Source organism: Pseudophryne corroboree, chromosome 1, assembly GCF_028390025.1.
Source record: "Pseudophryne corroboree isolate aPseCor3 chromosome 1, aPseCor3.hap2, whole genome shotgun sequence".
NCBI lineage: Eukaryota > Metazoa > Chordata > Amphibia > Anura > Myobatrachidae > Pseudophryne > Pseudophryne corroboree.
In genome coordinates this window covers 1,117,773,053-1,117,785,411 of record NC_086444.1, presented here as the reverse complement: position 1 = coordinate 1,117,785,411, position 12,359 = coordinate 1,117,773,053, and the positions used below count along the sequence as shown (strand labels likewise).

The following is a 12,359-nucleotide window of genomic DNA, read 5'->3' as shown; positions in this document are numbered from 1 at the left end:
GGCCGGTTTCCTGTTTCTTCCATAGGCCGATACGTCATTTCCGGTTGGTAACCATGGTTACATCCGTACGGCTTCTTCAGTTTATTATATATAGAAGATACTCCTTATAACGTACATCAATTCAAGAAAGTTCCAAACTCCACAATTTAATACCTCCGGAAGGAAGAGGATATAATGTTAGTGTGTATTCAACATTAATCTAAATGTACCATTAAACGGACATTTAAAACAGTTCTATAATCCATCTTAAACACCTTGGCCTATATATTGCAGTTTGTGGAAGCCTGTGTTATATTTCCTGTGTTTGAGTGTCCGTGTGACTTTTAATGTGACTTTTGGTATGGAGCAAGTGACTGGATAATGTTTTAACAAATGTAAAATGCATCCTGCTGCTTACCATGTAACTCTGGCAAAACTGATGCTAATATGATTAAACATACAAAGGAACCTGTTCTGTGTTTAATGCATTTGTATTCAATAAATAAAGCGCTAACTCCATATAAACACTTCAACAGATGATGATCTGCAAAAAATAAATGCTGAACGTCTATTGAAATTATATCATCTTGCCACCAATTGTATTTATTTTATCAACAACAATGTGTCTTCTATTAAACCCCTGATCGCTGTGAGTTGCGTTGCCTGTAGCACTGTTGGTGTCTGATAATATTGCAGTGCACGGTGTTTCGCCCCTGGTGGTGTTCTGCATCAGTCAGCCATGAGTCATGCACAGTATTAATGATCAGATTGATAGGGATAATATTTTGCCTTGTTTGCTTTTGATCTGTTCTCCGCAATATCGCTTAATGGGTTATCGTAATTCTGTTTGGCTAGAAGTAATGTTTACCTCCACGGCTGAAATCTAATTTTGTAGGCACACAGCACTTGAAGTGATTGCTTGAAAACACGTGATCCGCTCAGAAGAACAAAGAAACAAACAAGGTGTTTGCACTGAAGCTGCTCAGTGCCACGTGTTCCCAGCAGCACACTGTCATACTGGTTTCCTGGGAATAAATACCTTTATCTGATTCCATTAACAGTGATAATTCATTGTAAATAAGTACAAGATTTGCCCGTTCTATAACCCCCGTCAGCTTAAAGGAATAGTGCCGAGTAGTGTACATCTGACACCTATATTTTGTCAGTTTTCACCCGTATCCATCTCCTTAGCTCAATAAAAGATGCTATAGGCTTCCTTGCTTGGGATGCAGTCAGAATGCCGGTTGTCGGGATCCCGGCAGTTAAAATACAGATGCCGGGATCCCGGCAGTTAAAATACAGATGCCGGAATCCCGACACTCTTTAGAATCCCAATGCCGGGGCTACGGAAGGGACAGGAGATCGGGGAGAGGGGGTTAGGTTTAGGTGCCAACTGTGAGATTAGGCTGTGTGTGTGTTGGGTTATGGTTAGGCTGCGGGGAGGGAGGGTTATGGCACCCCCGGGTGAGGTTAGGCTGTGGGGGAGGGAGGGAGGGTTAGGCTTAGGCAGCGGGGATGGGGATTAGGTTTAGGCACCTCGCAGGGGGTGGTTAGGTCAGGCACTAAGGGGGGAGGTTAGGGTTAGGCTGTGGGGGAAGGGAGGGTTAGGTTTAGGCTGCGGTGGGAGGGAGGGTTAGGTTTAGGCAGCCGGGAGGGGGACTTAGGTTTAGGCTAGGGGTGGAACAGAGGGTTAGGGGAGGGGGGAGTACACCCCCTTTTTATTACATACTGGGCCCCCTTGGTTTCTTTGGCTTGCCTGATTTGCTGCAGCATCCTACATTGTTTTGTCCATTCTTGGCCTTTGCCGCTTACATGGGTCTTCTAGTTCTCTGTTAATGGTTTAGGCTGCTCTTTGGGAGGGGGGCGGGGGGAATAAATTATTTTGAAAAACTATATTTGAAGAAATTTATTCTAAACTGCTGTTAATAATTGGCATTGGGCTGAGATTCAAAAGGGGTGTTTGGTTTTAATGTTTTCCTGCAATGATTTGTATTCTAAACCTAAAATCTTGACTTTGTAGTTTGCAATCTTACAGCTATTCCACTTTCTGCTAAAACTGTTTTATTGCCTGTGGACATTTTCACCCTCTTGCTGTAAGTGATGTGCCACAATATTGTATTTTTTCTTGACAGACACATATATTTTGTGCTTGATGACCTCTGGTCTGTTCTCACGTTACCTTCTACATCAGATCTGTGTCAATTATGCACTCTTATTATTATCCTTCTTTAAGATGAAGAAGACTTTGCTTACTTGAAAAAGCCCAAGAAACCCAAAGAAAATGGAACTTCAGCTGTTTCGCCCCCTGCAAAATCTCTGGTCACAGCCAAAACCCTTGTGCCAGCTAAAGCCAAGACCCCCGAACGGCGAATCTGTACCTCGGTGGTAGATTACTTTGGGCTTGACAGTGTTAAACGTTCTAATAAGAAGCTGGTGGAAAGCAAAAAGGAAGACGTAAGTCGATCTCTTTAGTTACTGTGTTTTATAATCATTATCCATGTATGTATGATATATAATTATCTGTAAAATATTTGTTATATGTTCCAGGAGGTGTATTATTCCTCCTAATACCATGTTTTTATTCATGAACACTGAATGGGCTAATCATAAATGTATACATAGATTATTTAGACATGAGATGGATGTGTGTGTGTGTGTGTGTGTGTGTGTGTGTATGTATGTATGTATATATGTATGTATATGTGTATGTATATATATATATATATATATATATGTATATATATATAATTCATGTGAAACCAGTATCCAGTCTCACATGGTCAACAGTAACTATGCTGACACCGCAATGTCGACATCTTTCAGACTGTCGACATGTTCACAGTGTTGACCTCTGAAGTGTCGCCATGTGAAATGTACATACTGTGATGATGCTGATGGTTTTGGGAGGTGGGGGTGTTAGGGATAGGGGGAGAAACACTCAACGGAACGCTGCAGCACCACAGATCCACACCGGAAGTCACTGTCGCAGCACCACCGGGACCGGGTTGAAGACGATTGAGCTGCCGCCGGGAGAATGTAAGAGACCACTAGCTTAACGGGGATGCTTTGCCGACAGACATGCTGCATGTCTACAGTTGGACCAATGTTGACATTCTCATGTTGACTTGATGAATAGAGCAATGTCATACCATACCTTGTTTCCTCCCAAATCTGTGCTTTTACAGAGCTGGAAATAATTTACAATCATCTAGTCCTCACCAAGTCCTAGAAGTTTGTAAATGCCATACGGAATGCTGGCGTCATAAAATGAGGTTTATCAAATATTAGAACTAGAGGATGATATTGTGATCAGTTAGAAACATGTGTTTAAATGAAGGTGCGCTTTCTGAATAGTTTTCACTGAGTTTTGATGTCATCAGGAACATGTATTATAATGAGTCCGGTACTGCAAAATATTATACCTTGATTTCTCTGACGTCCTAGTGGATGCTGGGACTCCGTAAGGACCATGGGGAATAGCGGCTCCGCAGGAGACAGGGCACAAAATAAAAGCTTAAGGATCAGGTGGTGTGCACTGGCTCCTCCCCCTATGACCCTCCTCCAAGCCTCAGTTAGATTTTTGTGCCCGGCCGAGAAGGGTGCAATCTAGGTGGCTCTCCTGAGCTGCTTAGAATAAAAGTTTAGTTTAGGTTTTTTTATTTTCAGTGAGTCCTGCTGGCAACAGGCTCACTGCATCGTGGGACTAAGGGGAGAAGAAACGGACTCACCTGAGTGCAGAGTGGATCGGGTTTCTTAGGCTACTGGACATTAGCTCCAGAGGGACGATCACAGGTTCAGCCTGGATGGGTCACCGGAGCCGCGCCGCCGTCCCCCTTACAGAGCCAGAAGAGACGAAGAGGTCCGGTGAAATCGGCGGCAGAAGACGATCCTGTCTTCAGACTAAGGTAGCGCACAGCACCGCAGCTGTGCGCCATTGCTCTCAGCACACTTCACACTCCGGTCACTGAGGGTGCAGGGCGCTGGGGGGGGAGCGCCCTGAGACGCAATATTACAGTATATACCTTAGGTGGCTAAAAAGAATACATCACATATAGCTCCTGGGCTATATGGATGTATTTTACCCCTGCCATTTTACACAGAAAAAGCGGGAGATAAGGACGTCGTGAAGGGGCGGAGCCTATCTCCTCAGCACACAAGCGCCATTTTCCCTCACAGCTCCGCTGGAAGGACGGCTCCCTGACTCTCCCCTGCAGTCCTGCTTCAGAATCAGGGTAAAAAAGAGAAGGGGGGGCACGTTTGGCAGCAAATAAATATATTAACAGCAGCTATAAGGGAGTAACACTTATATAAGGTTATCCCTGTATATATATATATATATATAGCGCTGGGTGTGTGCTGGCAGACTCTCCCTCTGTCTCTCCAAAGGGCTAAGTGGGGTCCTGTCCTCTATCAGAGCATTCCCGGTGTGTGTGCTGTGTGTCGGTACGCGTGTGTCGACATGTATGAGGAGGAAAATGATGTGGAGGCGGAGCAGTTGCCTGTGTTGGTGATGTCACCCCCTAGGGAGTCGACACCTGACTGGATGATTGTATTTAAACAATTAAGTGATAATGTCAGCAATTTGCAAAAAACTGTTGACGACATGAGACAGCCGGCAAATCAATTAGTGCCTGTCCAGGCGTCTCAGACACCGTCAGGGGCGCTAAAACGCCCGTTACCTCAGTGGGTCGACACAGACCCTGACACAGATACTGAGTCTAGTGTCGACGGTGACGAGACAAACGTAATGTCCAGTAGGGCCACACGTTACATGATCACGGCAATGAAAGAGGCATTGAACCTTTCTGACACTACAAGTACCACAAAGAAGGGTATTATGTGGGGTGAGAAAAAACTACCAATAGTTTTTCCTGAGTCAGAGGAAATAAATGAGGTGTGTGAAAAAGCGTGGGTTTCCCCCGATAAAAAAACAGCTAATTTCTAAAAAATTATTAGCATTATATCCTTTCCCGCCAGAGGTTAGGGCGCGTTGGGAAACACCCCCTAGGGTAGATAAGGCGCTCACACGTTTATCTAAACAAGTAGCGTTACCGTCTCCTGATACGGCCACCCTCAAAGAACCAGCTGATAGAAGGCTGGAAAATATCCTAAAAAGTATATACACACATACTGGTGTTATACTGCGACCAGCAATCGCCTCAGCCTGGATGTGCAGTGCTGGAGTCGCATGGTCGGATTCCCTGACTGAGAATATTGATACCCTGGATAGGGACAATATTTTGTTAACTATAGAACATTTAAAGGATGCATTACTATATATGCGTGATGCACAGAGGGATATTTGCACCCTGGCATCAAGAGTAAGTGCTATGTCCATCTCTGCCAGAAGAGCGTTATGGACGCGACAGTGGTCAGGGGATGCGGATTCCAAACGGCACATGGAAGTATTGCCGTATAAAGGGGAGGAGTTATTTGGGGCTGGTCTATCGGACCTGGTGGCCACGGCAACGGCTGGAAAATCCACCTTTTTACCCCAGGTCACTCCACATCAGCAGAAAAAGACACCGTCTTTTCAAACTCAGTCCTTTCGTTCCCATAAGTACAAGCGAGCAAAAGGCCACTCTTTTCTGCCCCGGGGCAGAGGAAGAGGAAAAAGACTGCACCATGCAGCCGCTTCCCAGGAGCAGAAGCCCTCCCCTGCTTCTGCCAAGTCTTCAGCATGACGCTGGGGCTTTACAAGCAGACTCAGATATGGTGGGGGCCCGTCTCAAGAATTTCAACGCGCAGTGGGCTCACTCGCAAGTGGATCCCTGGATTCTACAGGTAGTATCACAGGGGTACAAACTGGAATTCGAGGCGTTTCCCCCTCGTCGGTTCCTGAAGTCTGCTTTACCAAAGTCTCCCTCCGACAGGGAGGCAGTTTTGGAAGCCATTCACAAGCTGTATTCCCAGCAGGTGATAATCAAGGTACCCCTCCTGCAACAAGGAAAGGGGTATTATTCCACGCTGTTTGTGGTACCGAAGCCGGACGGCTCGGTGAGACCAATTTTAAATCTGAAATCCTTGAACACTTACATAAAAAGGTTCAAATTCAAGATGGAGTCACTCAGAGCAGTGATAGCGAACCTGGAAGAAGGGGACTATATGGTGTCTCTGGACATCAAAGATGCTTATCTCCACGTCCCACTATACCCTTCTCACCAAGGGTACCTCAGGTTTGTAGTACAAAACTGTCATTATCAGTTTCAGACGCTGCCGTTTGGATTGTCCACGGCACCTCGGGTCTTTACCAAGGTAATGGCCGAAATGATGATTCTTCTACGAAGAAAAGGCATTTTAATTATCCCTTACTTGGACGATCTCCTGATAAGGGCAAGATCCAGGGAACAGTTAGAAGTCGGAGTAGCACTATCTCAGGTAGTGTTACGTCAGCACGGGTGGATTCTAAATATTCCAAAATCGCAGCTGATTCCAACGACACGTCTACTGTTCCTAGGAATGATTCTGGACACAGTCCAGAAGAAGGTGTTTCTCCCGGAGGAGAAGGCCAGGGAGTTATCCGAGCTAGTCAGGAACCTCCTAAAACCGGGCCAGGTCTCAGTGCATCAGTGCACGAGGGTCCTGGGAAAAATGGTGGCTTCTTACGAAGCGATTCCATTCGGAAGATTCCATGCAAGAACATTTCAGTGGGATCTACTGGACAAATGGTCCGGATCGCATCTGCAGATGCATCAGCGGATAACCCTGTCGCCAAGGACAAGGGTGTCTCTCCTGTGGTGGCTGCAGAGTGCTCATCTACTAGAGGGCCGCAGATTTGGCATTCAGGATTGGATCCTGGTAACCACGGATGCCAGCCTGAGAGGCTGGGGAGCAGTCACACAGGGAAGGAATTTCCAGGGCCTGTGGTCAAGCATGGAAACATCTCTTCATATAAACATTCTGGAACTAAGGGCCATTTACAATGCCCTAAGTCAAGCAAAACCTCTGCTTCAGGGTCAGGCGGTGTTGATCCAATCGGACAACATCACGTCAGTCGCCCACGTAAACAGACAGGGCGGCACGAGAAGCAGGAGGGCAATGGCAGAAGCTGCAAGGATTCTTCGCTGGGCGGAAAATCATGTGATAGCACTGTCAGCAGTTTTCATTCCGGGAGTGGACAACTGGGAAGCAGACTTCCTCAGCAGACACGACCTTCACCCGGGAGAGTGGGGACTTCACCCAGAAGTCTTCCACCTGATTGTAAACCGTTGGGAAAAACCAAAGGTGGACATGATGGCGTCACGTCTAAACAAAAAACTGGACAGATATTGCGCCAGGTCAAGGGACCCTCAGGCAATAGCAGTGGACGCTCTGGTAACGCCGTGGGTGTACCAGTCAGTGTATGTGTTCCCTCCTCTGCCTCTCATACCAAAAGTACTGAGAATCATAAGAAGGAGAGGAGTAAGAACTATACTCGTGGTCCCGGATTGGCCAAGAAGGACTTGGTACCCGGAACTTCAAGAGATGCTCACGGACGAACCGTGGCCTCTACCTCTAAGAAAGGACCTGCTACTGCAGGGGCCTTGTCTGTTCCAAGACTTACCGCGGCTGCGTTTGACGGCATGGCGGTTGAACGCCGGATCCTGAGGGAAAAAGGCATTCCAGAAGAAGTCATTCCTACTCTGGTCAAAGCCAGGAAGGACGTAACCGCAAAACATTATCACCGCATTTGGCGTAAATATGTTGCGTGGTGTGAGGCCAAGAGGGCCCCTACAGAGGAATTTCAACTGGATCGTTTCCTTCATTTCCTGCAAACAGGACTGTCTATGGGCCTAAAATTAGGGTCCATTAAGGTTAAAATTTCGGCCCTGTCGATTTTCTTCCAGAAAGAACTGGCTTCAGTACCTGAAGTTCAGACATTTGTAAAAGGGGTGCTGCACATACAGCCTCCTTTTGTGCCTCCAGTGGCACCTTGGGATCTCAACGTGGTGTTGAGTTTTCTAAAGTCACATTGGTTTGAACCACTTTCCACTGTGGACTTAAAATATCTCACATGGAAGGTGTCGATGCTGTTAGCCTTGGCTTCAGCCAGGCGTGTGTCAGAATTGGCGGCTTTATCATATAAAAGCCCTTACTTAATTTTTCATTCTGACAGGGCGGAATTGAGGACTCGTCCTCAATTTCTACCTAAGGTGGTTTCTGCATTTCACATGAACCAACCTATTGTGGTACCTGCGGCTACCAGGGACTTAGAGGACTCTAAGTTGCTTGACGTTGTCAGGGCCTTAAAAATATATGTTTCCAGGACGGCTGGAGTCAGAAAATCTGACTCGCTGTTTATCCTGTATGCACCCAACAAGCTGGGTGCCCCTGCTTCTAAGCAGACGATTGCTCGTTGGATTTGTAGTACAATTCAGCTTGCACATTCTGTGGCAGGCCTGCCACAGCCAAAATCAATAAAAGCCCATTCCACAAGGAAAGTGGGCTCATCTTGGGCGGCTGCCCGAGGGGTCTCGGCTTTACAACTTTGCCGAGCAGCTACTTGGTCAGGGGCAAACACGTTTGCTAAATTCTACAAATTTGATACCCTGGCTGAGGAGGACCTGGAGTTCTCTCATTCGGTGCTGCAGAGTCATCCGCACTCTCCCGCCCGTTTGGGAGCTTTGGTATAATCCCCATGGTCCTTACGGAGTCCCAGCATCCACTAGGACGTCAGAGAAAATAAGATTTTACTTACCGATAAATCTATTTCTCGTAGTCCGTAGTGGATGCTGGGCGCCCATCCCTAGTGCGGATTGTCTGCAATACTTGTATATAGTTATTGTTACAAAAATTCGGGTTATTATTGTTGTGAGCCATCTTTTCAGAGGCTCCCTTGCGTTTATCATACTGTTAACTGGGTTCAGATCACAAGTTGTACGGTGTGATTGGTGTGGCTGGTATGAGTCTTACCCGGGATTCAATATCCTTCCTTATTATGTACGCTCGTCCGGGCACAGTATCCTAACTGAGGCTTGGAGGAGGGTCATAGGGGGAGGAGCCAGTGCACACCACCTGATCCTTAAGCTTTTATTTTGTGCCCTGTCTCCTGCGGAGCCGCTATTCCCCATGGTCCTTACGGAGTCCCAGCATCCACTACGGACTACGAGAAATAGATTTATCGGTAAGTAAAATCTTATTTTTCTGTGATCAGAGTATCAAAGCGCAACCTCCCTTTTTTTTTTTTTTACATACATTTTATATTGTTAGCAGAATATACACTTTAAGCAGCAGAGTCATTTAGCCATGAGGTTCTGTGAGAAGACTCCGCCGGCTGCTGGGCAGTAAAACATTGGTTTATTTTTGCTCGTAGCGATGCAAGAAAAGATGAGCAATATTTTACCTACTGTAATACCTGGGAGTGCGCAAGGCTCCAATAAGAGCTTATGGCTAATAGAATCCCCCGCCCCTTATGTCTTATCCCTGACATTTTCTTATTTCTTAGAACATTTAGTGAAGATGTTGTTACAGTGGTGCTTGAAAGTTTTTGTGAACCCTACTGAATTTTCTATATTTCTGCTGAAATTTGGCCTAAAACTACCTCAGATTTTCAAACCAGTCCTAAAAATAGATGGAGAACCAAATCAAACAAACGAGACAAGAAAAATAGACACGCTTGTGTTTTTATTGAGCAAAATTATCCAATATCATACATCTGTGAGAGTCAATAGTATGTGATCCTGGGGCGTGGCCTGGAGGCCGATCAGAGTGGCTGCACAAACAGGGAGCTCTCTACTCCCTGAGGAAATTATCCCTCTGTTTCCCTCCCCAGACCACTTTTTCAACCCACCAAACCATCTACTACCCCTCCGGGACCCCCTCACACCGGTGGACCTGTGCTGCGGAGTCGGGAAGCCGGTATACTGGCTTCTGCGGACTGCGGCCTACGCACCCACCTGAAGCCGGGGCCTCGATTTCCGGCGATACCCGTCGCGGAGGGCGTCCGCCCTTGGAGCCCCCGGAGTGCCCTCACGGGACCCCCATCCCTGCTTTAAACACCCGGACCTCCCTTACCTGGCACCGGAGATCGGCGGTGCTGCGGGAGGGGGAAGAATCCGGGCGGACGCGGCTGCGGGAGGCACGGAGCCCTGACGGCGGCGGCCATCTTGGACCTCGGGACCCGGGCGGAGAAGCGGAGGACCTGCGGCCTGGAGAGCCCGTCTGCGCAGAGGTGAGCCGCTTTCACCGACCCTTGCTCCCCGCTGCAGTCCCTCATCCTGCACCATACCCCACAGCACCCGCAGACGGCCGACGGCCCAGCCACGCTCGAGGGGTTGGACGCAGCTCCATCCCCCCCCTCCTGCGACCTTAATCAAACTGAGGCTGAGGGGATCTCCCCCACTCCTGCTACTCACCTGGAAGCCCATACACGCTCTTTCGAGAGGTGCCGGCTCGGACCACCCTCAACCTCCGGCTCACTGCAACCCGCTCCAGCGGCGGCCGTCTGGTGAGTCTCCGGGACCGCGGTCCCTTCTGCCTCCATCCACCTAAACCCCACTGAGGCCTCCGCGGGAACCCGCCTGGGAGTCGCTTACACATCAGCCCGCGGTCCTCTCCCCCACCGGGTCCCCGCCGCGGGGCTGCCCCGATCGCCGGCTGGTCCGTGCCCGGGACACGTCCCTGTGGTCCCCGAGCGGTGGAGATAGTCTCCGGGACCCCCTCTCCTGCGACTTCGGATTCTCACCCTCCAGTCCGGGCCGGGGTGCCCTCCCTCTCCTCCCGCGGGCCTCCCTGGGCGGGCTCCATCTGCCGGGCTCGGCTGATGTCCACACCGTAATGTCCCCTTAAAGCCCCCGAGTCACCTTCCCTGGCCCTGAGCCTCACAGCTGGAACGCCACCCCCATTCCTCACCCTGCTTTCCACCTACCCCCCTACGCCCCCAAAATGACCAGGGGTAACAAAAAATCCCAGGGGTCCGATCTCACACCATTTCTGACCAAAAAAAGCACCCCAGCCACGAACAGGCCCGACAATCCCGGCCCCTCTCGGGGCCCCTCCGAATCGGAGGCCGAAGATGACGATCTCACACCCCTCACCCGCAAGGACTTCCTCTCCCTCCTTAAGGAGATGCGGACATTAAGTCCTCAGTCCAAGCTCTACACTCCCTGAAATCCGATATAGCCGATATCGGCTCCAGAACGGACCAACTCGAAAGAAGAGTCGAAGAGGTGGTAACGTTCCAACAAACAGCAGAGACCGAGCTGCATCAACTCCGTCAGGATGTTGCCCACCTCCGGGAGGAGAACGAAGACCAAGACAATAGAGCAAGGAGAAATAATATGAGGATTCGGGGTATCCCTGAGGAGGTCGAGGCGTCTCATCTTGAACTCTACCTTAAACGTCTTTTCGCACACCTGTCGCCCGACACCCCTGAGGAACATCTCCTCCTGGACCGAGCACACCGGGCCTTGCGACCGCGCTCCCAGGACTCTTCTCAGCCCAGAGATGTCATTCTCCGAATGCACTATTTCACTGCGAAGGAGGCCGTTATGAGGGAGGCCCGACGGCTGGGATCTGTGACTTTCCAAAACACCCCACTCCAGATTGTTCAGGACTTATCCCCGCTAACCTTAGCTAAACGCAGGGACTTCAAACCCATCACTTCCCTGCTCTCCCGTCACAACGTGAAGTACCGCTGGGGTTTCCCTTTCCGGATCCTAGTGTGGCACCAAGGGAAGCTCCTCACAGCTAGAGACCAATCTGAGGCCCAAACGCTCCTCTCTAAACTGGGCATCCCCGCTCCTGACCAAGATGTCCATTCTCCATCCCTCCCACCACGGACACGGCGGGATTCGCTTCGGTCTCCTCGTTCTGAGTGGTTCACGGTGCCGTCCTCCGGGGCCCCCCAGGCTCCACCCCCAGTGCCCTGAGAACTCTCACCTCTCTACGCTACAGCACCCCACATTGAATTGGGACGATCACTTCTGGTCGTACCCCCCCCCACCTGAAGTGCTACATTACCTTAGGCTCTTCGTGACGCTACTTCCTGATCCCTTGGTTGCTTCACAATAGCATTGTTGTTATCCTCTATTGAAATGTTACGTTGTTTGGAAGTTTAAATGTCTAACTGCTTACATACTCAAAAGTTACTCTCCTGATATGTTTCCATGCAGATACTTGACCCACTCTCCCCCCTCCTCCCCCCCCTCCTATTCTCCGCCCCTTGGGGCGGGCGCTCCAGCTATCTTCTCTACCTGTCTTCTCTCCAGCTTTCTCCCTCAGGTACCCCCAGGGGAGGCTTGCCTCCTATCTTTTCCCCAGCGGCTCGTGATTCGCGATCAGGGCCCCATGCCGCGCCCCCACAGGGCCCCGGGCCCTACCGCTGACCTAGGTGCTCCCCCAACGCCTAGTATTCCCTCCCCTTGTCAGCTTTACCGGTCCTGGCCTCCTCCGCCAGACGA

General features: G+C 49.4%; 1 protein-coding gene across 4 annotated transcripts in view; it reads left to right on the top strand.

Moving 5' to 3' along the window:
- Positions 1–12,359, top strand: part of RFC1 (replication factor C subunit 1) — a 131,688-nt gene that overhangs the window by 48,863 nt on the left and 70,466 nt on the right. For all 4 annotated transcript variants that reach the window (XM_063922722.1, XM_063922742.1, XM_063922712.1 and 1 more), the window contains exon 5: positions 2,213–2,433. In XM_063922722.1, coding sequence (XP_063778792.1) covers positions 2,213–2,433 — 221 coding nt within the window. The remainder of the gene's footprint in view (positions 1–2,212; positions 2,434–12,359) is intronic.